The sequence below is a fragment of the Pristiophorus japonicus genome, chromosome 6 (assembly GCF_044704955.1).
Source record: "Pristiophorus japonicus isolate sPriJap1 chromosome 6, sPriJap1.hap1, whole genome shotgun sequence".
Taxonomy (NCBI): domain Eukaryota; kingdom Metazoa; phylum Chordata; class Chondrichthyes; family Pristiophoridae; genus Pristiophorus; species Pristiophorus japonicus.
Genome location: NC_091982.1, coordinates 34,630,949 through 34,657,662, shown reverse-complemented (window position 1 = coordinate 34,657,662; position 26,714 = coordinate 34,630,949). Strand labels below are relative to the sequence as shown.

At 41.0% G+C, this 26,714-nt stretch overlaps 1 protein-coding gene across 2 annotated transcripts in view; it reads right to left on the bottom strand.

Moving 5' to 3' along the window:
- The window catches only part of LOC139265611 (neuronal migration protein doublecortin-like), a 220,129-nt gene extending 194,383 nt beyond the window's left edge, over positions 1-25,746 (bottom strand). For both annotated transcript variants that reach the window (XM_070882744.1, XM_070882743.1), the window contains exons 1-3: positions 25,668-25,746; positions 19,819-20,229; positions 12,962-13,305 (exon numbers count right to left, since the gene is read on the bottom strand). In XM_070882744.1, coding sequence (XP_070738845.1) covers positions 12,962-13,305; positions 19,819-20,191 — 717 coding nt within the window. In that variant the 5' untranslated portion in view covers positions 20,192-20,229; positions 25,668-25,746. The remainder of the gene's footprint in view (positions 1-12,961; positions 13,306-19,818; positions 20,230-25,667) is intronic.
- Positions 25,747-26,714: the final 968 nt, after the last annotated feature.

The following is a 26,714-nucleotide window of genomic DNA, read 5'->3' as shown; positions in this document are numbered from 1 at the left end:
AACTTTTGCAATCCGTCTTAATGTTCCCTGCAAGCTTCTTCTCGTACTCCATTTTCCCTGCCCTAATCAAACCCTTTGTCCTCCTCTGCTGAGTTCTAAATTTCTCCCAGTCCCCGGGTTCACTGCTATTTCTGGCCAATTTGTATGCCACTTCCTTGGCTTTAATAATATCCCTGATTTCCCTAGGTAGCCACGGGTTGAGCCACCTTCCCTTTTTTATTTTTACGCCAGACAGGAATGTACAATTGTTGTAATTCATCCATGCGGTCTCTAAATGTCTGCCATTGCCCATCCACAGTCAACCCCTTAAGTATCATTCACCAATCTATCCTAGCCAATTCACGCCTCATACCTTCAAAGCTACCCTTCTTTAAGTTCTGGACCATGGTCTCTGAATTAACTGTTTCATTCTCCATCCTAATGCAGAATTCCACCATATTATGGTCACTCTTCCCCAAGGGGCCTCGCACAATGAGATTGCTAATTAATCCTCTCTCATTACACAACACCCAGTCTAAGATGGCCTCCCCCCTAGTTGGTTCCTCGACATATTGGTCTAGAAAACCATCCCTTATGCACTCCAGGAAATCCTCCTCCACCGTATTGCTTCCAGTTTGGCTCGCCCAATCTATGTGCATATTAAAGTCACCCATTATAACTGCTGCACCTTTATTGCATGCACCCCTAATTTCCTGTTTGATGCCCTCCCCAACATCACTACTACTGTTTGGAGGTCTGTACACAACTCCCACTAACGTTTTTTTCCCTTTGGTGTTCTGCAGCTCTACACATATCGATTCCACATCATCCAAGCTAATGTCTTTCCTAACTATTGCATTAATCTCCTCTTTAACCAGCAATGCTACCCTACCTCCTTTTCCTTTTATTCTATCCTTCCTGAATGTTGAATACCCCTGGATGTTGAGTTCCCAGCCCTGATCATCCTGGAGCCACGTCTCCGTAATCCCAATCACATCATATTTGTTAACATCTATTTGCACAGTTAATTCATCCACCTTGTTGCTGATACTCCTTGCATTAAGACACAAAGCCTTTAGGCTTGTTATTTTAACAACCTTTGTCCTTTTAGAATTTTGCTGTACAGTGGCCCTTTTTGTTCTTTGCCTTGGGTTTCTCTGCCCTCCACTTTTCCTCATCTCCTTTCTGTCTTTTGCTTTGCCTCCTTTTTGTCTCCCTCTGTCTCCCTGCATTGGTTCCCATCCCCCTGCCATATTAGTTTAACTCCTCCCCAACAGCACTAGGAAACACTCCCCCAAGGACATTGGTTCCGGTCCTGCCCAGGTGCAGACCGTCCGGTTTGTACTGGTCCCACCTCCCCCAGAACCGGTTCCAATGCCCCAGGAATTTGAATCCCTCCCTGCTGCACCACTGCTCAAGCCACGTATTCATCTGCGCTATCCTGCGATTCCTACTCTGACTATCACGTGGCACTGGTAGCAATCCCGAGATTACTACTTTTGAGGTCCTACTTTTTAATTTAGCTCCTAGCTCCTTAAATTCGTTTCGTAGGACCTCATCCCTTTTTTTACCTATGTCGTTGGTACCAATGTGCACCACGACAATTGGCTATTCTCCCTCCCATTTCAGAATGTCCTGCACCCGCTCCGAGACATCCTTGACCCTTGCACCAGGGAGGCAAAATACCATCCTGGAGTCTCGGTTGCGGCCGCAGAAACGCCTATCTATTCCCCTCACCATTGAATCCCCTATCACTATCGTGCTCCCACTCTTTTTCCTGCCCTCCTGTGCAGCAGAGCCAGCCACGGTGCCATGAACTTGGCTGCTGCTGCCCTCCCCTGATGAGTCATCCCCCTCAACAGTACTCAAAGCGGTGTATCTGTTTTGCAGGGGGATGACCACAGGGGACCCGTGCACTACCTTCCTTGCACTACTCTTCCTGCTGGTCTTCCATTCCCTATCTGGCTGTGGACCCTTCTCCTGCGGTAAGACCAACTCACTACACGTGATACTCACGTCATTCTCAGCATCGTGGATGCTCCAGAGTGAATCCACCCTCAGCTCCAATTCCGCAATGGAGGCATCTGTTGTAAAAGGTGATATCCCTAATGCCAAGAACTCCCTTTTGCCTCATTTCCCCCAAAGGGGGGTAGAGACAATCTGAGGAATATCATCAAAACTAATTTAAGAAATTGTTGTGCCAAGTAGTCAGACACAATGAAATCATTGTGTGAACAATCACACTACTCCACTATATTCTGAGCACAGACACAATAAAGGTTTGTTACTCTTCTTCAACAGTGCTTTAATATTGCAGAACCACTTGTGTAGACTCCCAGATTCCACAGCATCAGAACAACATGAAACCAGCTGCCATCAAACAATTGTCCATCTACTCAACAGTCTCAGTGCTCCAAAGTAATTCACTGTGTGAAGAGCTTGGAGATGTTTTTATGCATTCATAAAGTGCTATATAAACACAAGCATTTTGTGAAGCTTTTAATGTTCTAGTTTGTGACAATGTTCTGGTTGCTCCACCTTTGCAATGGTTGGGGACGATTCATACAAACCAATGAAGACCAATGAAATAAAACAATCACTGGCTTGTGAACAGACTACAGTGTTCAGTCTGGTTGTCTCCAGTAGCAGCATTTATATTGTCAGCCAGTTGCTCTGTCTGCAAATGGGCTTTCAGATGGGTCTCAGCACTTTTGAAGACAGCTGTACTTCCACCAAAGTCGGGGCTGCCATCAGCCACAGTGCCTTAAGTTAAGCACAGCATAGAGTGCATTTATGGTAAAGTTGGCCAGTATATCTCCCATTTTATGGGAATCTATTCCACCACCTAGATAGCAATAAAGGATATTCCTTTCAAGTGCACAATCTCTCTCTCTGCCAGAGTCTCGCCAGTGCTATTTAATCTCTTCAAGCATTCTTAAACAAGAATGGTATTGCAATTAAAAAACAGCAATTATATTTTATATACTTAATATCTACTTTATTTCTGAGAACGCTATAGAAAATCAGTGGAGGCACTCATCAGGATCAAAAGACTAAGAATAGTTTGGAGTGAAGGGATTAATATTCCATGTGCCAAATTACACACACACAAGTTCCGCAGTGTAATATTTATTTGGATTGGAGAGACCTAAATAGGAGAACACTTTTTATTTGCATCCCTTTAACGAAAGGCCATAGCAATCATGGGTTATGTAGTAAAAAGCCTCTCCAGGTCAAAGGTGAATGTTTCTTTTAAATTTATTCATTCACGGGATGTGGGCATCGCTGGCAAGGCCAACATTTATTGTCCATTTAATGGCCCTTGAGAAGGTGGCAGGGTGCCACCTTCTTGAACCGCTGCAGTCCATCAAAACATTTTTTTGATACAACTGAGTGGCTTGCTAGTGGCCATTTCACAGGGCAGTTAAGAGTCAACTACCTTGCTGTGGGTCTGGAGTCACTTATAGGCCAGACCGGGTAAGAACAGTAGGTTTCCTATCCTAAAGGACATTAGTGAACAAGTTGGATTTTTACAACAATCCGATAGTTTCATGGTCAATGCGGTAGTTTTATTCCAGATCTATTTAATTAACTGAATGTAAATTCCCCAACTGCCATGGTGGGATTTGAACTCATATCTCCAGATTATTAGACCAGGCCTCTAGATTACTACTTCCGTAACAATAACACTACGCTACTGTACCAGAGAATTGGGTGATAGGGAGGGGATGATGGTGAGGATTGAAGATGCACAGCTGCCACCAGTAGTTAATTACCTTAATTACATAGATTTCTCTCTCCCAAGTTCCCATCTCATGTCATTTTAAGAGATGCCAAATTGTACTGCCGAATCCAAAATAATTAATACACTCAAGACCGATTTAGTGAAACTGCCTGGTAAAGACATTGCAATCAAATTCATTTGAAATTCTTAAAGAGGAAGTATATTCTATTGAATAATCCCATAACCTGTACACTAACTAGTAACTCCCAGCCACCCCTCATTACTGTTTTGAACAACTGTTCAGATGCAGCCTGAAAGCAAACTTTGTGTATACACCCTCTGCTCCCCCTCCCCCATTAATGGCCTTACAAAAATTGACTGCTGTAATAATGTGACTAGGAGCAGTCACATCCCACATGTGACATCACATCAAGGGGACTTGTATAGTTGTCTCCTCCCAGACCGCCTCCAACCAGTAGTTCAAAATACTAAATGTGGCAATCGAGACATCAGTGATTGTACAGATCTCTCCCTTTATAGCTTTCAGAGATTGTTGGGACAATTCAGTAAAATATACTTCCACATAAAGCTGTAGAGGAGAATGTATCAGATTGCACATCCTTAGCTGTCAATAAAACAAAACAGTTTACTTAAAAATAAAGTGTAAAAATATCTTCCCCAAATCACGCATGATCTATAAGGAGAGTGTTAATTGAGGTTCAAATTCTTGTCTTGTGTGTTAATTATGCCTTTTGCCCCAAATGTAGCATAAACAGATTGAAATGTTCATTACAACCAGAATAATTGCTACTTATCTGAGCTTTCGGTTGTTCCCATTCATTAAGCTGCAATTTTTCTGTCCATGTTACTTCTGTTCGAGACTAAACTGTACTTAAAATATTCCTTTAATTCCGTGCCTAATATTTAATTCAGAAGTCATCTGATTTAAATAGGACACTAGCAAACTCTTGAAATAAATCAGTGGGTAAATGCATCACCAGGTGCAATACTGAACCATACAAGCCAAGAAGGTCTCTGATTCAATCTCTGGTTAGTGTTGTGCTGATTCATCATAGGCAGTCCCTCGAAATCAAGGAAGACTGATTACAATCATGGTGGTAGTCAGAATGCTGCAACCCTAGGCTAAAGGGAGTGGAGAAACAATAGCCAGGGTTCTCACTGTATAGTAATCCTTCATAGAATATGTGCGTAGGTACATGTCATAATGGCAACAGGATCAAACTGGGATGTGATGTTTTTTCAAAGAAATGTTCCCTTCAAAAGATTATTTAAATCACATTTTTTTAAATGATTCCAATTCGTTCCATCACTGATGTCACAATCCACATACCCAGAGATTATTAAAAAGCAATTTCACAAATTTACCAGGATAACATTGCCCCTTTAACGATATATTCCTGACAGCAGACAGTAATTTGAAGGCGTGGAATATATTGCATTTTATGTAGTTTTAACCCTGCATGGAGACTACTGAATTGCTATTCATTGACCAGGTTCATGAACAGTCCACATTTATTCTTAGTTCTGGCTTATGTCACGCAGAGACTATATTTTTCTCTGAAAACTCATTTTAGCAAAAATGTTAACAAGTATTTATGTCTATTTTGTCTTTAGAATTGGAAGACAGAGAAAAATATACCCCATAGTGTTCATTTATTGCTGAGAGTGATGGGTCAGGAGCAGCTGACAGTGAGCATGTTTACAACTGAATAACAGTCTTTGTGCAACATTATAATACAAACACAAAACTGGGTCTTTCGCCCTTTCATTTTCATCAGCATCCAAAAGAATTAAAGGGAGGAGGAAAGCAGGACTATTGGAGAATGATGGATGCTTGGATAAATACCAAGCTGCAAATGTCACTGAGTGAATCGATCCGCTCTATGTTGTAGAGCTCATAAAAGAATTAATTCATCACCTGAGCAAGATAAAAACTACATATCTGTCACTTTGCACATGTCAAGTTGCTTTAAAGGTGTTTGCCATTTTTCCCCCTATCTTACCTGATAGCCAAAGTTGGACGTGCCATTGATGGCAGTGTGATAAAGTAAATGGGGAATCAGATGATGTCATGAATCACAAGAGAGAGCTCCTCTTTAGCCTTTTCTATACAAATAAATAATGATGTAATCCATATTTAAATATGTCTTCCCATCGCTTCTGATTGGGGGGAGAAAGGATGCAGCTCTTCTATCTCCCCAAAGAAAAGATTTGCCAAGCTATAGACCAGTTAGCTTAACATCTGTGGTTGGGAAAATGTTGGAGCCCATTATTAATGAAGCAGTAGCAGGACATTTGGAAAAGCAAAATTCGGTCAGGCAGAGTCAGCATAGATTTACGAAGGGGAAGCCATGTTTGACAAATTTGCTGGAATTGTTTGAGGATGTAACAAACAGGGTGGATAAAGGGGAACAGTGGATGTGGTGTATTTGGACTTCCAGGAGACATTTGACAAGGGGCCGCATAAAAGGTTAGTGCACAAGATAAAAATTCACAAGGTTGGGGATAATATATTAGCATGGATAAAGGATTGGCTAACTAACAGAAAACAGAGAGTTGGGATAAATGATTCATTCTCTGGTTAGCAATCAGTAATTAGTGGGGTGCCGCAGGATCAGTGTTGGGACCCCAACTATTTACAATCTATATTAACAAGTTGGAAGAAGGGACTGAGTGTAACGTAGCCAAGTTTACTGACAATACAAAGATGGGAGGAAGAGCAATGTGTGATGAGGACACAAAAAATCTGCAAAAGGACATAGACAGGCTTAGTGAGTGGGCAAAAATTTGGCAGATGGAGTAAAATGTTGGGAAGGGAAGTGTGAGGTCATGCACTTTGGCAGAAAAAAAATCAAAGAGCAAGTTATTATTTAAATGAAGAAAGATTGCAAAGTGGTGCAGTACAACAGGACCTGGGGGTACTTGTGTATGAAGCACAAAAGGATAGTATGCAGATACAGCAAGTGATCAGGAAGGCCAATGGAATCTTGGCCTTTATTGCAAAGGGGATGGAGTTTAAAAGCAGGGAAATCTTGCTACAGCTATACAGGGTACTGGTGAGGCCGCACCTGGAATACTGCGTGCAGTTTTGGTTTCCATATTTACGAAAGAATATACTTGCTTTGGAGGCAGTTCAGAGAAGGTCCACTAGATTGATTCCGGAGATGAGGGAGTTGACTTATGAGGAAAGGTTGAGTAGGTTGGGCCTCTACTCATTGGAAATCAAAAGAATGAGAGGGGATCTTATTGAAACGTCTAAGATTATGAGGGGGCTTGACAAGGTGGATGCACTGATGGGGGAGACTAGAACTAGAGGACATAATCTTAGAATAAGGAGCCACCCATTTAAAACTGAGACGAGGAGAAATGTCTTCTCTCAGAGGGTTGTGTTTTCTGTAGAATTCACTGCCTCAGAGAGCTGTGGAGGCTGGGACATTGAATGAATTTAAGACAGAAATAGATAGTTTCTTAAACTGTAAAGGGATAAGGGGTTATGGAGAGCGGGCAGGGAAGTGGAGCTGAGTCCATGATCAGATCAGCCATGATCTTATTGAATAGCGGAGCAGGCTCGAAGAGCCATATGGCCTACTCCTGTTCCTCTTTCTTATGTTCTTATGTTTTCATGAAATTTCAGCCCATTTACAGAATCGACTGATCATATATAAGCACTGGAGCCCTATTAACTAACAGTATTTGAGTCTGATGAAAAATGAACTCAAAGATTGTTTTAATTTAATTTAATGTATTAAAATGCATAGTGGACTAATTATTGCTTAAGTGAAGAAAGAACAAAGAAATCTAGCTTTTCACATCCTTGGGATATCCCAAAATGCTTCAGAGCAAATTAATTACTTTTAACATGTATTCACAGTTGTTTTGTTAGTAAACCTGCCCATTAATTTATGGACAAAGTCCCATAAACAACAAAATACATAAATGACCAGATAATTGATTTATGGTGGTATTGGTTGAGAGATAAAAGTTGGCCGGGATACCGAGAATACCACCTGCTCTTCTGTAAATAGTGGCATAGGATAGTTTTATGTTCCGCTGAACAGGCAGACATCATAGGCAGTCCCTCGAAATCGAGGAAGACTTGCTTCTACTCTAAAAGTGAGTTCTCAGGTGACTGTACAGTCCAATTACAGTCTTTGTCACAGATGGGACAGACAGCCATTGAAGGAAAGGTTGGGTGGGGAGTTTGGTTTGCCGCACGCTCCTTCTGCTGCCTGCGCTTGTTTTCTGCATGCTCTCGATGACGAGATTCAAGGTGCTCAGCACCCTCCCAGATGCTCTTCCTCCACTTAGGGTGGTCTTTGGCCAGGGACTCTCAGGTGTTGGTGGAGATGTTGCACTTTATCAAGGAGGCTTTGAGGGCGTCCTTGAAACATTTCCTCTGCCCACCTGGGGATCGCCAGCCATGTAGGAGTTCCAAATAGAGTGCTTGTTTTGGGAGTCTTGTGTCGGGTATGCAGACAATGTGGCCCGCCCAATGGAGCTCGTCGAGTGTGGTCAGTGCTTCAATGCTTGGGATGTTGGCCTGATCGAGAACACTGACGTTGGTGCGTCTATCCTCCCAGGGGATTTGCAGGATCTTGCGGAGACATTGTTGGTGGTATTACTCCAGCGATTTGAGGTGTCTACTATATATGGTCCACGTCGCTGAGCCGTACAGGAGGGTGGGTATCACTACAGCCCTGTAGACCATAAGCTTGGTGCCAGATTTCAGAGCCTGATCTTCAAACACTCTCTTCCTCAGGCGACAAGGCCTCAGTTTAATACCGCATCCAAAAAACGGTACCTCCAACTCCTTCAGTACTGCAATGAAGTGTCAGCCTACATTACGTGCTCAAGTCCTGAAGGGGAACTTCAATCCGCAATCTATTGACTCAGAGCCGAGTGTGCTACCAATGAGCTAAGCTGATATTGGAGCTTCTATACTGTGATATCTGGCTGCACAACATTATAATTCTCATTCACTGCATTATTTCTTGGCTCAATTTCAATGAGAAGAGGCCAGTCCCTGGTGTTTGCAATGACTCATTCAATACAAGAGCCCTCTGTGCTATTTTTCCATAGGCTCCCTGCATTCCCCAATTCTGTCTGCAACCCCCTCCCCACCCCCTTGCCATATGTACCTCGCTGTCCATCCTACAGAGGTATTCCATTGGTTATTTACAACAGAAATCTGAGTACTTTGATGGAAATGAGAAATTAGATTTTCCAATGAGAAAAATTCCCTGGGACCCATCGTAGCTGAAAGTGCTTTCATGTGTTACTCGTTAACATTACAGTACGATCATGCATATTGAACCAAAACAGTTTATATCCCCTGAGCACTCCTTGCCAAATGGCTGATTGCATAAATATTTCTCCTTGTCTCTGCAACATCAGATGGGTCAGAATTATTCGACAGATATTTCTTATAATAGTCCAGATATATTACGTCCCCTTCTACATAACATATTAACCCTCCTTTTCCATGTAAGCAGCTATTTTTTCCTCCAGACATTATACATATGGGAAGTTCTAACTGCTAATTCAACCCATCCATTAAAACAGTTACTACATTATTGAGGAGATCTGTGAAAGTACTCCTAGCAGTGTTATAGAATCATCACAGACCATTTAATCACTCTGCTCCGATTGTAGCAAACCCAACAGTAATAGTAAAGTAAAATGATTGTCTCCTATTCTAAAGATTAGAATAATAATGAGAAATTGGATCATCCCACAAATATGAGGGTGAAGGAAATAGCTCCAGCATGCATTTGTATCCTTGCAATCCAGCATAGGGCAATATTTTTATTTTAAAAGAACTGTTTCAGTCTATCAACACTCTCCCCACCCTAATTGAAAGATAATTTAACTCTCTGTGATCCAACAACATCAGAGCTGCCTCTGTGGAGACAGAATTTGTCCTACAATATTGGTCCATGCACTACATCATGACCAGTGGGTATGGAACAAAAACAGACAGAGGTATGAGCATTTTAATTGTGCAATGTAAGCCTTGTGTTCGCTCTCTTTAAACACATCATTCTAAGTAACGATGCATAAACCCAAAATAAAAGACACAACAAGTGTATAGGAGATTAGCACTCCTTATCAGCCTTTGTTTGCAAGCCCAATTTAATGACTTTGTGATGTATTTATCATAAAATCTGGTGCGTATATTGCACTTTAAATAATTTTATGTCCTCTAAATTCAGGGAATGACTTCCACACAAGTGTGAAACTAAATTAGTAAAGTGTGCATATGTGAATGGTATTACAGGTACAAGAAACAGGAAACATGTGAACTTTTTTACTGTCCCAGGTAAAGATTTATTCTAGCAATAATAGAGGGTCCCACATGAGGTATTAAGAGCATGTTCTCCACTTACCCCTCATCTGTGTGCTACTCAGAACAGCAAATATCTTTCTCGAATATATATAAGCATAACTTCTACAATTCAAACTACTAGAGGAGACTTAGTGGAAACTGAGTAGGGGTGATTTAAATAGCCCTGTAGGATTGAAACTGTAAGTGAGAAAGTCTGGCAATGATTTCAGAGACCCAGCGTGCAATAAGTGAACCCCCTCCCCCGCTGCTAAACAGGAATTTTGTGTAATTTGTGCAAAAAAACTAATGTGCCAAAATGAAAAGCTATAGGCATGTGCAATGATGGTGCTATATTCCTATCTAAGTATCCTCAAATTTCTTGCTTACAAATGGGAAATAAGGCATCGTAATACAGTGACATCTTCCACAACCACTTTGAATTCCACTGATTATCTGAGCTGTTTCAGGCATCACTTATTCTGCCTGAATGGTGCGGGTTTAAATTGTTGAATCTACTTTTCACTTTATAATAGTCCTAGACTTGGATGGATGTCAAATATGATGCAGCATTGAATTTCTTCCTGAATTACCTGATACAATTTAGATACAACATTTGGGCTCCCTTTCCCCAATATCTATGCACGTCATTTTATTAAAGAGCATAAAGAGCAGTAAAGATATTACCTTCCTTTAAATAGTCATTTCAAACAAAGTATGGAGTTGCAGGTGATCCTCTTCTGATGCTCATCTGCGATTCACAAAATTGTGAAAATCTTTTCTCTCGTTTCCGCTACAGAATCAACTTATTATACAAGTAGCCCTCATTGATAAGGACATGTGGTTGCTCAGATTTGTGTGTTAACTGAAGAGACACCAATGACATGTGCAAGAAAAGGAAGCACCATACCTGATTTATATTGAAGAACTTCTCGGTTTTCCTGTTGTTCGTGGTCACTATGATCATACTGTCTGTTTGGCAAGAAATGGCACAGCCAGTCTGGCTATTTAACTAGTCTTCAAAATCAGGTGGCAATTTTTGACCGGAGCGTAGACACATGGCAGATGTAGCTTTGATTTCTCCATGGCACTGAGCTCCCTGTTTTTGCCATGCCACGATAGGGAGATGACCAGCCTCATAGGGAGGGAAGGAAAACTCAGAGGAGTCATCCCCAGGCAGCTTCTACACACCTGGCAGCGAGATCAGAACACTACTTGTGAAGACCTGGGAACAGGTCCTCAACCACAGTTGGTACTTGGCCCAGGGTGAAAAATATGGAGCATGCTCGAGAGGCTGTATGGCTTACTCCTGTTCCTATTTCTTATGTTCTTATGTTCTTATGTTTACCTTCAAATTAATGAGCAAAAAAAAATCCTTTTTTTTTACCAAATGCAAAGTTCCAGCTGCTACAAAGGGCCCTTGGTATGTGAGGACAGCAATATATGATAACCAACTCCACTATGAAACCCACAGTCCCTTCTTATTGTACCTGTTATCTTGAAATAGCCTCAAGTGCTGTCAATTATCCCACACATCCCAATATAAGCTTTGAATGTAGAGTCAAGGACAAAGCTGAATGGGCTCCACTCACTGTGATCCTATATTCGGGAATGTGGTAATGAACAGCACATCCCAGTAATGCCAGTTAGTAGTGTTCGTTTGATATAAAATAGAAACAACTATCATTGTCTGCTTGGGACATCTGCAGTTTAATCACAACTCTTAACAATTTCTTATGTTCTTATGTTAAGATAATTTGTCCCAGACATATGTGAACAATAGTTGAGAGATTTGCAAAGTGTGTACGTGCATCAGAGGGAGGCTGCATTATCACCAGATCTTACTCACACATCGCTTGGTGACTACCAGTATTGGCAGAGACAGGAAGCAGGTCTACCACCCATGCTTTTAGATGCAGTTGATGCAGGGCCTGGAGAAATGTGCCAGAAACTGAAGCAAAGGTTTACATCCACACTAAATAAAAAGTTTTAAAATTAAAAGTAAGACCAAGAATGTGCAGCATAGTTAAGTAATCATTACACATGGTCCTCACCTGCAGCTTTATCTTCTCCAGTGGTGGTCAATATCTTTACACTCATGTGCTTGTTGTATCTGGTCACTCCTGTGGACAATCCTACATATTCTCTCAACTGCTACATATTTTGTGGAGTTATTTAACTGCCTCTTTGCCCCAAGTACACATTGCCACTTGTTTTACATCATCTCAACTGAACCTTCATATATAAAATGATGCACATTTTGACTATCTGCCCCACCTTGGACCTTTAAGAGGTTAAGTGGTACAGTCATGCATTCAGATAACTCATCATTATTTCAAACTCTCTTGAGGATCTGCACTACCATTCATAACAATACCTTCAAGAGCCTCACTGCACATTTCTATGCAATCAATTGATGCTAATAACCATAATGTTATTTCAAACAAATGGAGCTCTTGACTCATGTACTACATTATTTCCCATGCACAATGTTAAATACCTTAATCTAAGGAGGACTTTGAAGGTGTTCGCTGATTCACTGATCTGTAGTAATCAGCTTTTATAATTTCCTGATTTATATGACCAGTGCTACAAGACTTTCATAAACATGAAATGGTCTGACGGAATAACAAGAACATAGCTACATATGTTCTGCAGTGGAAAATTGACAATAAGTCAGTCAATTAAATGAAGGTCAGGTTTCATCCACTAATTGACCAGCCTATTCTCCAGTACTGCACAACTCTTTTGGGGAAAACCATAATAAATTAAATCAAGTGCCCCCCGATCTTTTCACGTGCCCTTTTTTTGTTTTTTTGGGTGACTTTTGTGGGGTTTTTTGGCCAGTACTGCACACACACGGACTTTATAGCTCATCTGTACTGGCTGATTGTTGATGGAACAGCAAGACTCACCTGTTTGCCATCCAAGGTGTATAGCTTCTTCACTACCCCTGTCTCCAGCTTGATGGCCTCAGTGATGTCAGTAAGAACTTGCTCAAAGGAGTGTGCTGTTTTCTTGTTGAGCAGAACTCTCACTGCTTTCCGTGGCTTGACTCCACTCCGTATAACAGTCACTAGTTTAGGGCGGACAAAGTCCTTGGTTTCTTTGACCTCAGTCATGTGCTTGGCGCTGGCCAGGGACTGTGGCACTTTCTGGGTCCCAGAGGCTTTGACGTTCACAGACCAATTGGGATTCACGTTCTTGGTGTAATCCACCTTTTTGAAGGTGTCATGTGATGAGCAAACATAACTCTCCCCTAAGCAGAAAGAAAAGAAAGTGCAAGGCAAAATTAATCACAAAATAAACACAGAAAAATGTTTTAAATTGTTTGCATTACTTAATTTAGTTTTAGTTAAATACTTCATCATACTAGATCTGTATTAATAAAAGCCTAACAATCAGTATGGTTGCATATAAATGGTCATAGAAGCTAGTAACGCACATTGAATGAATCAGCTGAATACTACCACAGGCCACTTTGCATAATTGACCAAAAGCTCACAGCATACAATTTCCCTAAATTTGTATCCCTGCAAATATCTGTGATCGGAATTGTTTTCTGTTAAAGCTGGTTGCCAAGGGTAGAGGATGGGACATTTGTGTATAGTAAAATATTAATATATATTGTAAGGACAACACAGAGAAGCTGACTCAGGATGTAAGCTGGAAATGGTTAGCAATAGCAGTGGAGGCTCGGGGGATACAACTGACAATGTTTTGAATGCACCATCTATTAGAGTAACAGATAATTATAGTTCAACTTGTTAAATTGTTACAAAACTGGAACATTTCTTGATTAAACTTTCCTTTTCCAGAGCATAGAGTCAGATCAACCGAAAGTAGTGAGTTAATGTATATTTTTTAAAACAGGGTTTAACTTCCCTTGAATAAGAGATCTGTGACCAGCCAAAATGTATTTTTATTTAGCTCAGAATTCACTTGTTCAGGTTCTTTATAACACATATGGATGGATGTGTTGCCCTGCATTGTCAGTTTTCTCAAACATCACTGTTGTGGCACATTTGCCAGGCAACATGCAACACGGGAGAAGCCATCCACACAATCCAATCAGCAGCATGTATATGGATCCTCTATATACTCACCTGGCCTGGAAATTCCAAGAACCAATGAGTCCAAATGGAGTTACTTTTCAATGTTGTTGAGATTAATAAAGCAACTCACTATTTCACAAGTGACCTCAGTGTGCACATCCCTCTGTGTCAGATATTTAATTGCTTCTCTTTTTGCTACTGATCCCAGTTGGGACTTTGAAGAAAGTCTTATGTAACCCCATACTTAAGAGCTGAGTTGGGAACTGAAATCGCTTTTGTGCCCATTTTCGTTCAATTAATTAAAACATTTGATGTAAGACCATATCGTGCCTTTGGCAGTGGCTACAGCAGAATCATGTAATGACACTACAGCCTCAAAGTACAACAGAAATACAAAAGAGCAGATCTATTTAATGCATACATTCACTGCAGTAGATTGTGCAAATTCTTCTCAAAATTAAATACTTTTTTTCCGAGATTATTTTATTTGTATAACCAGCAATGAAGTGGTCATGTAATCAGTTGCAGTCCCTCACTCCTGATTTCACATATAACTCATGAACAACCTTGACTAGCCATCGAGAATAGATAAAAAATGCACATCCTCATAGGGCTGCTGGAAGTTGGGGTGGGGGGTGGTGAGGGGGGGGGGGGGAAAGGGGGCGGTCCACAACAGCACAATGGTTGCGTCCTCTAAAAGAAACACTCATGCTATTCTATCGCCTCAGGGACTATTGTTTATTTTTCCCTTCCAATCTCGTGCTACTTTAAAGTTCCATAGGGACCAGCCGCCATGTACTACCTCAGACAAGTGTCCACTGTTCATTTGTGAGCCTATCTAGTGAGTGTCCAGGGACCATTAGAGCTTAGGAGATACCACAGGCAAGTCCAATTGTATCATTATCCTATGCATATACCTATGCAATTTCCCGTCATTAACAGATAGCAATCATAACCTGGAATTCCAGCTGGGTTTTTTTCCCTCTTCCTTGCCCAAGAGGCACTGAGGCCAATTGAAGGAGCCTTACCATCAACCCAGCTGAGATCAGCTAACATAGAAGATCATGATTGAATCAGGGGCTTTACTGGTCTACATGGTTTAGTTCTACACTGGCAATGCACATACCCACTAAGCTATCAGGGAGCTGTGGGAAAATGCTATTGTAAACTGCTGGGTTCATAATAGCATGATCGCACTGTACTTGGGTGGAGCGAGCCCCATTGTTTCTACGACAACAGAGGACTTCAAGGGAGAGCAAGAGAAAGGGTAGATTGCAGTGCATCTGGCTTAGGCAATGGCAGCAGAGTAATGGAGAGTCCGGTGGCCTTGGTTGCTTTTTGCTCCTGGCTGAAAGAGGTGAAATTGACACAAGAGGCCGCGCAAGAGAAGACAGAAAATGAATGCGAAGAGGAAGTGATGGAGGGGGGAGGGAGGAGGTGGGTTAAAAAATAAATAACTCAAACTGTTATTTATAAAACACATATGTGAACATTGTGAAATAGTCATGTGTGTAAAGTGATTATACTGCTGACCAAATGACCATTGGGACATATCAATTACTCACCTAACCCTTTGACTGTTCCAATATGTCTACTGAAATACCTCTTCACAGTGCAGAATGATCTAGTGCCTACATGTTCTGCTTTGAAGTTTATTCTGATTTGTTGCATGACCAATTCCATTTTTAAATAGGATGGCTAGTTCTTGCTGGATTCCGTCAGTTCCATGTGGTTCTTGTTAGTAATTTACACACATGAGTAGAACAAAGACCAAGTCTGGATTTATGTATTATAGGAAGCAACGATATAAATAGCTGATGCCAGCAAAAAGAGCTGCAAGAAATTTAATTACTTGGTGTTTGATATCCTTGCATCCTTGAATGAAACACTTCACATAGCTTTCATATGTTGGCCTGTTAGACCTCCATGGTTACTAGCATACAATGACATTCACAGTTACTCTATGAGGTCTTTATTTCAATTCCACTCCCCTCTCCAAAAAGTTGCTGACTCATGCTGGGGTACAGTTGTAAAGGTGCTGGCTGCCTTCCACTATCTTACTCAAGTGATTTAAACCAGGACAGTTAGTGGTGACAGGGTAGTTAATCATAGGGAGCGTTACAGCCATGGTCAACCCTGCTCACATCCAACATCCACACATGTGCACATTCCATCACAGGTCATTGGATGGAGCTTGGAAATGGGAACCCTGGCCGATCTTTCCCTCCTCCCTAGGCCACGGGCACAGTGACCAACTATAATGCCCCTACTGCTGAGCCCAGCTAATTTAGCACAGTGGAGGGATCAAACTTGGGAACCCACTGGTTTGTATGCCTCAAAACCACTCTGCCTGGAGCACTTATCCTCTGACCAATTAGGGGAGCAGAACCAAAGGTATTTTAAATGTACCATCTCAAGTACTGTATTTATTTCCTAGCCTTAATTGACGGCTGAGTGTAATCCTGTTAACTGCTGCGTGAAATGTGAATAAGCATCAATCTCATTTAGCGAAGGCAAACTAATGCAAAAATGTTCCGCTAGCGAGGGAAGTTCCCTAATGAAAAGGCAGGCCTTTTCAGACGCCTGAGTCCAGGCACTTGTAGCTTAGAATATTAAATGCAGAACAAAGCCTCTAAAATTAATCATGTCTCTAAAGAAAATAAATTCATAATGAGATAATTAACAAAGTGGTTAGCTGTCGCATAAATAAGCAAATACAGAATGAAGGCCAAACAAGTGAATGCAGAATGAAGGGCAAATAGCTTTATATGGATTGAAATAGTTGCTTACAAAGCTATCAGCTCTAACCACATTCTGCTCTCAATTTTTTCCCAAATTCGATCAATCGAAACAGATAGGGGGGATGTTCACTAATTTTCCATAATTTCTCTCCTTATGGTCACAATTTGGTCAGGGGTGTGGGGCAGCGTGCCCAATCATTATACTCTACCTTCCTCATGCCAGAAGATGCACATATGGGCTGGGCTGTCTTAATGAGAGAGTGAGAGACTTGTAAGAGAAGTTCATATCCAGATTTTTCATGGCAGCAGTGATGGTGTGTGTGCTTAAAATGCCTTTCTGATATTGTACGTAGATCCTAACCTGCTAACCTGAGATTGAAGTAGAATGAGCTAATAATACAGACCGGATTAACACTACTTGCACTGTGCTGTAGGGAGATTCATATCCTGTTTATACTTCTTATCTATGTGAAACTAGCATACACATTCATCCAGTACAAAAATGGTACCAAAAAAAAGATATAATCAAAGACTTGGCAAAGAAGTGGTATCTGGGCTTCAGGCCAGTACTCCCTATACAGCATGCCAAATGTAATAAAATTTGTGACATCATGGCATGTATAGGTCACAACGTGATTCACTGCCTATGTCCCTGCAAGGACTCTAACTTTTAATGACCAAGCCCTTATTGTGAACTTCCGTCAATTATCAAATGTTATATGAAGCCAGAATCAACACCAAATTGCACTCAATCAATAGGATAATTTTATGAATGCTAGAGTACCGGTAACCCACACATCTTAATAGAGGGGTTACTAACTCACACGATTTGGTTTGTACTGTGGTGCCAGATACTATCTGATCAGTGTCTGATCAGTTAGTCACTCAGTATTGGTTTTTGCTACTTGTACTTTCAGTGATCAACTCACTTTTAGTGTTCTCTCTCTCTCGCACACACAGCCATGAACACACACAGTTAAACAAGCAATGTATTGTTACATGGAGGGATTGATTCAGGAGCTCCAAATAAAATGAGGCAGAAAGAGTGGCTTTATTTCCCAACAGCAAGTGCTAATTCAAAGAGATTCTGGTCCCTCTCGAGGCTGACCCCACTCAACTTCTTAAGAGTATGAAATTGTTCCTTTCCAGTCTTTAATCATAATGTAAAAGGCACATCTATGGCACAATTACTCTGTAAAATCTGTTTGTCTCCCTCTGTCACAAGTTTCTACACTCAGGAAGAACTCCATTGTATAACTTGAACTATCAAATCCCAGAGTTTTAACTAACTAGCTTTGGCCAGAAGAGTTATTAATATTTCTGCTAACACCGTTCCTTATACCCTATAGTATGGAATGTGATGGGCACAGTTCCATGTTGAAGGGAATTATTTCACAGCTGCTGCTGGTGTGCAGTGGTAATTTAGTCACCCAAACAAGTAAATGATGCAATGCTGGGGTCACACCCTGCTGATAGCAGGATTCTATTCCCATGTATCAAGCAAGAGGCAGCCGAGGAAGCCATCCTCACCATTGCAGATCAGCTCTGGCCCTGCCAATAATGGAAACAAAAAACAAAAGATGAGAAACTGGCCGATGGGACCTGCTCTTTTAAATCCTCTGCCCTTCCCACAAGGTCAAGGATTGCTCTTTCGAAACTCTACCACTAGCAATTTAAAATGAAATATGCAACTCCACCCCCATGTTACTTGAGGGGTGATTGGAGCGCGGGGCAGGTACAGCAGGAGCGGCGAGGTTGGGGCGAAGGAGCGGCGAGAGATCACAGAAGTACGTGAATTCGGGGCCCAGAAGAGGCGAGGGCCCAGGGTCAGCATGGACCAGCCCACACTGCGATATGTGCGTGCATTAGATCCGTGCAACGGAGCTGGTCTCCAGTCGTCTTGGTTAATCCTTGCCACTGGACCAAGACCTAGCTCTGCCAAGCCCGTGTGGTGGCTGGTGTGCAATGGTCATCACACGTTAAAAAAAATCCACTCACAGGCATCTTCCACCCTTCAAGATTTAGTTCGTGTCCTGGAATTTTAGGTCCTCCATTGAAACACCTGTGAATTTTTGGACGTGGAAGCAAATCATCGTCGATTCGAGGGACTGCCTATGATGGTGATGACTTGAGGGGAAAAAAGCAAATCACAAAACCTTTCCTGAGCCCAACATCATAGAAATGAGCAACGGCCACACAATTCGACCACCTGACTATTTGTCCTGTGACCTTTTACAATGATAGTTGTGATAGATCCACTAAGGAGATTGGATCATTGCTGTGTCTGACCTGGGAACTTGTTGCTTATAATTTCTGTGAAATTGGTGACACAGTTACCAAGATAGAAATCAAATGTTATCCTGTACTAAAATAAGTGTTATAGAGTTGTCCCTGCCAGTGAATAACTACATCATAATAATAATGAAATAATAATACATATATTCCCTGTAACAGAAAGTCAAAGTCCATCATATTTAAATACTTACTAACAATGTCGCTAATCAATACAAAAGTGTCCATTTATAGCAAACATAAATCTACAACCCAATGCCATTTTTGGCACTTAATAAGGAATTTCAGCCGTGGTGCAAATAAAGGGCGAGGGTAGGGATGTGAATGGTTTTTAACACTAGGATTGAGAAGAATAGTCAATAATCCAGACATTACAAAGAAGCACTATAGCTTGTTACAGCTTAACCAAGCTATGAGGATCCTCCCTTTTAAATTAAAGCCATTCAATCAGTCAGTTAGGTTTTGTGCTTAACTATATCTATTGAAATTATGCAAATTTAAACACCATTAGATCAGATGTCCAGATCTACTCATAGATTGCATTGTTACATGGGATAGAATGGTTATGTGTAAGCAAATGCTCGGTTATGCAGTAATATTCACCTTAATGAACTAAAGAGAACAAAACTGAAGGAAAAAAGGGGAAATATCTCTGTTCCGACAATACAGTGACCAGGTACTAACCTTCCTCCAGTTCATCAAGGCTGGTAATCTTCCCAATCCCATCAATGGCAAAGATAATGCGAACTCCCTGCGGCAGGTTCACATTATCAGACAGGGTTCGGGTCAGGTCTGCCAGCAGAGCATCAAAGGAACGGAAGCGGTCTGCAGATATTGCATAGACAATGCCCTTGAAGTACCGGTCCCCATTGCGATAGAAGCGAACCTTCTTGGCTTTCTTCTCAGTGGTAAGGGCCTGCAAGGTTCGGGTGCGGTAGAAACTGCAATGAGCACTGTGTGTGGGGCTGGGTAAACCATTCATCCTTGAACCCTTTGAGTAACGTGTCTTGTCCCTTTCGTCAAAATGGCCGAAATCCAGCTCTTTGTCTTGGAACATGCTTCGGTTAATTGCTCAGAATTGAAGATCAAACAACCCTGCAACAGACATAAGGTTTAAACTCACACACAGCAAGAGTTTGTGAAAAACTAGAAATTCTTTGGTCTCTAAATAGCCTAATGCACAGAATGCTCCTCCAGTATCTAGTTCATAACACTGATTTAAGTGGAGGTTTTCCATCCACTGGGAACATCCATTGAAGTTGGGGGGGGGATCACTGGCACCAACTTTATCCCCACATCATGATGTCCTACTGCTTGCTCCTTCCTGAGATGACATGTAAATCTATCTATAAGCCTAGTGTTCCTTGCATGCAAAAAAAGACAATCTCTCTCGAAGAGCACAGGAGGCTGGTGTTAGAAATGGAAATGTCACATGGCAATAGTTTGTATTGAGCCATTTGCTGGCATACAGTATAGGGAGCTTTGCTTACATTGCATCTAACCATGGTATACCTGGTGCACAATTGTTGATTTGAGAAGGTGTTCCATTCTCCAGTACTGATTGGACAAGAACAACATTCACAAAAAAAGTATTTAAGATCTTCTCTTCTGGTTAATCATCTGTAAGAACCCATATTTAATAAAATTTTAAAAGCCCTTTAATTTTATGAAATGTCCAAAGTAAAAAAAAGTCATCTTTTGTTGAGCCTATGCAACATCATCTAATGATAAAAGGCCACTGATTGATTTAAACAGTTAATGAATGGCTGGTCTTAGGTTAATTAGGAAGATTCCTTTGAAACGTATTTTTACCATGTAGATGAAATTGAATTTGTGCTAAGACTGGATCTTTGAGCGTAGTGACCATTTTCAGATTCCAAAGGAATTAAAACAACCCATAATTAGTCAGTAAACAGGCCACAAGCACACCAATTCCATTCCTACCAATGTTATCCAGCATAAAACTCCCAACATAATCTCCTTTGTATCCCTAATGCACCCACACTAGTGAAATAGCTAGAAAGAGAACAGCAGACAGAATTCTTTAAATACAATTATATCATTAATTAATTGAAAGGGTGGAAATCAGTTACCATTTAACCTAGGAAATACACTCAAAATTACTGTGTTTACCCCTACCCTGCACTCTCCCTTAAGGTCTTTTTTTCCTCATGAGAGTAATTTGCCCTCATGTAAATGCCATTTCATGAAAATGAAACATTCTAGCAATCCCACTTTCAGAATGAACAGACTCACATTTATTATATTTCAAGGCACTATACAACCAATTAATTTCTTTTGAAGTCCAGTCACTGTTGTTATGTAGACAAACATGGCAGCCAATTTGAATGGCCCCACAAACGGCAGCTAATATGAATGACCAGTTAATCTGTTTTTGATAATGATGGTTGAGAGAGAATATTGACTAGATCACCAGAACTCCCTACTCCTCTTTGAATAGTTCTATAGGATCTTTTACGTCCCACTGAACAGGCAGACAGAGCCTTAGTTTAGCATCATATCCAAATATAGCACTCTCTCAGAACTGGACTGAAGTGTCAGCCGAGATTATCTGCTCAGGTCCTGAAGTCACAAACTTGTGACCATCACTGAGACAAGCTGGTACTTAAAAAATAAGTTTAGGAAGCAATCTAGTAATTTGATAGCCAATGTATTAGACTTAACTATTACCTTGGTAGCCCAGGTACTGGTCTTAACCAGGTTCTTTGAGGATGTAACGAGCAAGGTGGATAAGGGGAAACCAGCGGATGTGGTATATTTGGATTTCCAGAAGGCATTCTATAAGGTGCCACATAAGAGGTTACTGCACAAGATAAAAGCTCACGGGGTTGGGGATAATATATTAGCATGGATAGAGGATTGGTTAACTAACAGAAACTAGAGAGTGGAGATAAATGGGTCATTTTCCGGTTGGCAAACAGTGACTAGTGGGTTGCTGCAGTGGGGTGCTGTGTCCTCAACTATTTACAATCTATATTAATGACTTGGATGAAGGGACTAAGTGTAATGTAGCCAAGTTTGCTGATGATATAAAGATGGGTGAGAAAGCAAATTGTGAGGAGGACACAAAAAATCTGCAAAGGGATATAGACAGGCTAAGTGAATGGGCAAAAATTTGGCAGGTGGAGTATAATGTGAGAAAATGTGAGGTTATCCATTTTGGCAGAAATAATAGAAAAGCAAATTATAATTTAAATGGAGAAAAATTGCAAAGTGCTGCAGTACAGAGAGACCTGGGGTTCCTTGTGCATGAAACACAAAAAGTTAGTATGCAGGTACAGCAATTAATCAGGAAGGCAAATGAAATGTTGGCCCTTATTGCATGGGGGATGGAGTATAAAAGCAGAGAAGTCCTGCTACAACTGTACATGGTATTGGTGAGGCCACACTTGGAGTACTGCGTACAGTTTTGATCTCCGTATTTAAGGAAGGATATACTTGCATTGGAGGCTGTTCAGAGAAGGTTCACTTGGTTGATTCCAGAGATGAGGGGGTTGACTGAAAAGGATAGGTTGAGTAGGTTGGGCCTATACATATTGGACTTCAGAAGAATGAGAGATGATCTTATTGAAACTTATAAGATAATGAGTGGGCTCGACAAGGTGGATGCAGAGAGGATATTTCCACTCATAGGGGAAACTAAAACTAGGGGACATAGTCTCAGAATAAGGGGCCTACCACTTAAAACTGAGATGAGGAGAAATTTCTTCTCTCAGAGGGTTGTAAATCTATGGAATTCTCAACCCTCAGAGCTGTGAAGGCTGAGCCATTGAATATATTTAAGGCGGAGATGGACAGATTTTTGAGCAATAAGGCAGTAAAGGGTTATGGGGAGCGGGCGGGGAAGTGGAGCTGAGTCCATGATCAGATCAGCCATGATCTTTTTGAATGGCGGAGCAGGCTCGAGATGCCAAATGGCCTACTCCTGCTCCTGTTTCTTATCTTATCTTATCATCTTATCTTAACTTATCTATTTACCTACTGCGAATTTTAATATGTAATGTGTAACTCCAGATTACAATACATTATGCTGTACATATACAATAGTTCAGGAAAGGTAAAAAAATAAAATTCTTCAACAGCACCTCCCAAACCCTCAACTTCTTAAACCTAGAAGGACAAGGGCAGCAGGCACATGGGACCACCATCACCTCTAAGTTCCCCTCCTAGTTATACATCATCCTGACTTGGAAATATATCGCCATTCCTTCATCGTCACTGGGTCAAAATCCTGGAACTCCCTCCACTATGGGAGTACCTTCACCGCACCAACTGCAGCGATTCAAGAAGGCAGCGCACCACCACCTTCTTAAGAACAATTAGGGATGGGCAATAAATGGTGGCGTTGACAGCAATGCCCACATCCCATGAACAAATGAAATAAAACTTAAAGGAATGTTACATCCATATAGTATTTTTTCCAAAAGTTGTTCAACATACAATATAATAACACTATTCATGTTGTGAAGATAAGATTGTATCACTTGCATTAACATCATTGTGATGGAAATGTCCCTGGCCTCTTCTAGACTCATCCACTCCCCAAATGCAATAATGTTCCTTTAACCATACTTAGATTTAACAGGACCACATTTACAGTACTGAATGCACCAGGCATTAATTGGGACTTGATATCAGGATTGAACATATGTGGATGCCATCACAAATTAACATTTTCCCTTCAATGTGTTTCTCCTGTCCTAAAGGCACAGTTTGATACTCAGGTTTCACTGCTACCAAACATCCTTCAATACCTCGTCCAAGTGGTCATTCTTCATGTGTGCCCAGAGAATGAGCAGGCTCATAAATTAATGGGATGGCACAGCCAACCTGATCCTCCACTCAGCCAACATACACTTTTCAACAGACATCAAAGTGGGAACCCTGGTTGATGTTTCTCCCTCTCTAGGTTAGGAACATTGAGGTTAATTGTTGCTGTGGCTAAGATCAAAAAGCCAACACTGATCAGAGGTTGCATGGGGACCTTCTCGGTTTGTGTGGCTTATATCCATACTTGGCTGAGCTTCCAGTTGAGTAAAATTCATCAAACAACTAAAATCAAGCAATACCATTATTCCTGCACGCGACTAATGTAATCCTCAGTGAATGATTCAGAAAACGACTAAATCTCCCAAATTATGGTCAGAGCAAACGCATAGTTTTAATGTAGGCTTTCTGGTTCCAAAGCCATGCTTTCATTCTGTGTGGTGGAGCATGGCTTCAGGACCAACTCACGCTGATGGGCAGGAAATCTTCCTCTGTGACACCTGAGCAGGATCAGAAGTGAAGTCCTACCCAGCTCCAATGTCCCTTAAAATCCATAACACACAATTTGGTACTAACGGGTCATTCAGATTTGCCTTGAGATTAGCTGTTGGGGAGAAATGGAAATTGGTGCAGCAGAGGTGCTATTTCGGGGTTGGTGATGGAGGAGGATTAGTGGGCCAGTGTGGATGTAGATGAGCTGACCCATGCTGCACCAAACCTGGGAGTGACACTGCATGAGGGAGGTTGCAAAGCGTCCCATCGTGACATCCTCCCTTCGTTGAAGATGAAAATGCAGAAACAAAAATGTGTTCATTTTAGCTCCAACCCTGGAGAACAGCAAATCGCCCTCAAAAACTGAAAAACTGATCTAGCACTAAAACACAATTCTTTATTAAAAAAAAACAAATCACGAAAGCCATCCTTTTAATCCCAGTGACAACTGGAAACCTCAAAGACAAGCGGCTATTTTACCATGACCCTGTGCCTTAAGGTAACAATATCTGGGGCGGGGCTTCTCCTTGCTATCTACAGTGCATCTGGTATAACGGTGCACAAATAAAATGTATTATTCAGAAACTGCTATGTAAAGAAAAGCCAAATAAACACACTACACTACAGGCTCACATTAAACACTTGTTAACAAAGGCACGATGAATGAATCATTAAAAAGCCGTCAGAACAGTTACTGTCAAAAGCATCTTAACAAAGGGAATTCATTGCTGCGATTTATTAACCATCGCATTGTTGAAGAAAAATTATGCTACACTCGTTTAAAGACAGGGGGCTACGGGTACGTTTTGATACAATTTCTTGTTCAATTAAAAAAAATTACAAAATGCAGCGGTATCGTTTAAGGGAAGGTACTATTGTCTGGCTAGCTGCAATATGTATAGTATTTATAATGGGCTGAATGAGAAATCTAACACTTATCCTTTAATCCTGTAAAATGCTATGGAATGACTATTTAGAAGGTGAGAAAATACCAGGCATCTGGGAATGAACACGAACTGTACAATAGAATTTGAGAAATCTTATCGTCTCCATATATCAGTTGCAGAGACACTGAAATAAATCACCTCCCAATTTCCTCAATTCACATCGCGTCAATATCTTACTGCAGAATGTCAAAAGCCGAGCTCGATAAAAGTGCTACAACAATCCTACATGTATATTTATATATAGATAGATACAGATTGCGTTTTTTTTTCTTCCCTGCCTTTCATTTAAGGAAAGAAGCAACTCACCAAATAGTGTGCTGTGTGGACTGGGTGTGGATGCAGAGAGAAAGACACAATCCAAGTCTGCTTTTGTTGTCTGCGCTCGGGCTGGCCAGACCCACCACGGTGGAAGTGTCTGATTCCCTGGGTCCTAGTGCGAGTCGGATGTCTGCCACCGAAACAGCCCGAAGAGATTCTTGTTCCCTATGTAAGCGCAACGCATGGGTTGAATGGACGAAAATTAAAAGTTTATATTTAATAAATACATAAATATCGTAGCGGTACACAAAATAGACCTAATTCTACCAGCTGGTATATGGGGTTAATTGTTGTATCGTGATATTGTAGAATATAAAGCCATTAACAAAATGAGATACAGATCGCCCAGCTGGTGAAGAATGCCTCCAGAATAATCACATTTCTTTCCTTTGACAATAATCCTGATGGGTTATAATTCTATTTGAACGGATTGTTTCTGATATTTTAGAAAGAAAAGCCTTATTACATCTCAGAACATTTAAAATGAATCAAGTACAGTGACATGTAGATAATAATTTCTATCATTTTTATTGGGCACTATCAGGTAAAGGGATAATGTTCTCCTTATTTAGAATAATCACAGTCAGTGGCCAGGTTCTGCCTCCCCCAAGTGGTGCACCTCACTCAGTCCATGCTTTTTTCTATTTATTCATTCCTGGGATGTGTGCATTGCCAGCAAGGCCAGCATTTATTGCCCATCCCTAATTGCCCTTTAGAAGAACCCCTGTTCTTTTTGTAGCAGTTTGGTACAACTGAGTGGCTCACTAGACCATTTCAGAGTCAAACACATTGCTATGGGTCTGGAGTCACATATAGGTCAGATTGGGTAAGTACGGCAGGTTTCCTTCCTAAAGGACAGTAGTGAACTAGATGATTTTTTTACGACAATCTGATAGTTTCATGATCACCATTACTGTTATTAGCTTTTTTTTAAATTCCAGATTTATTTAATTAACTGCATTTAAATTCCCCAGCTGCCATGGTGGGATTATGAACTCATGTCTCTGGATCATAAGTCCAGGTCTCTGGATTACG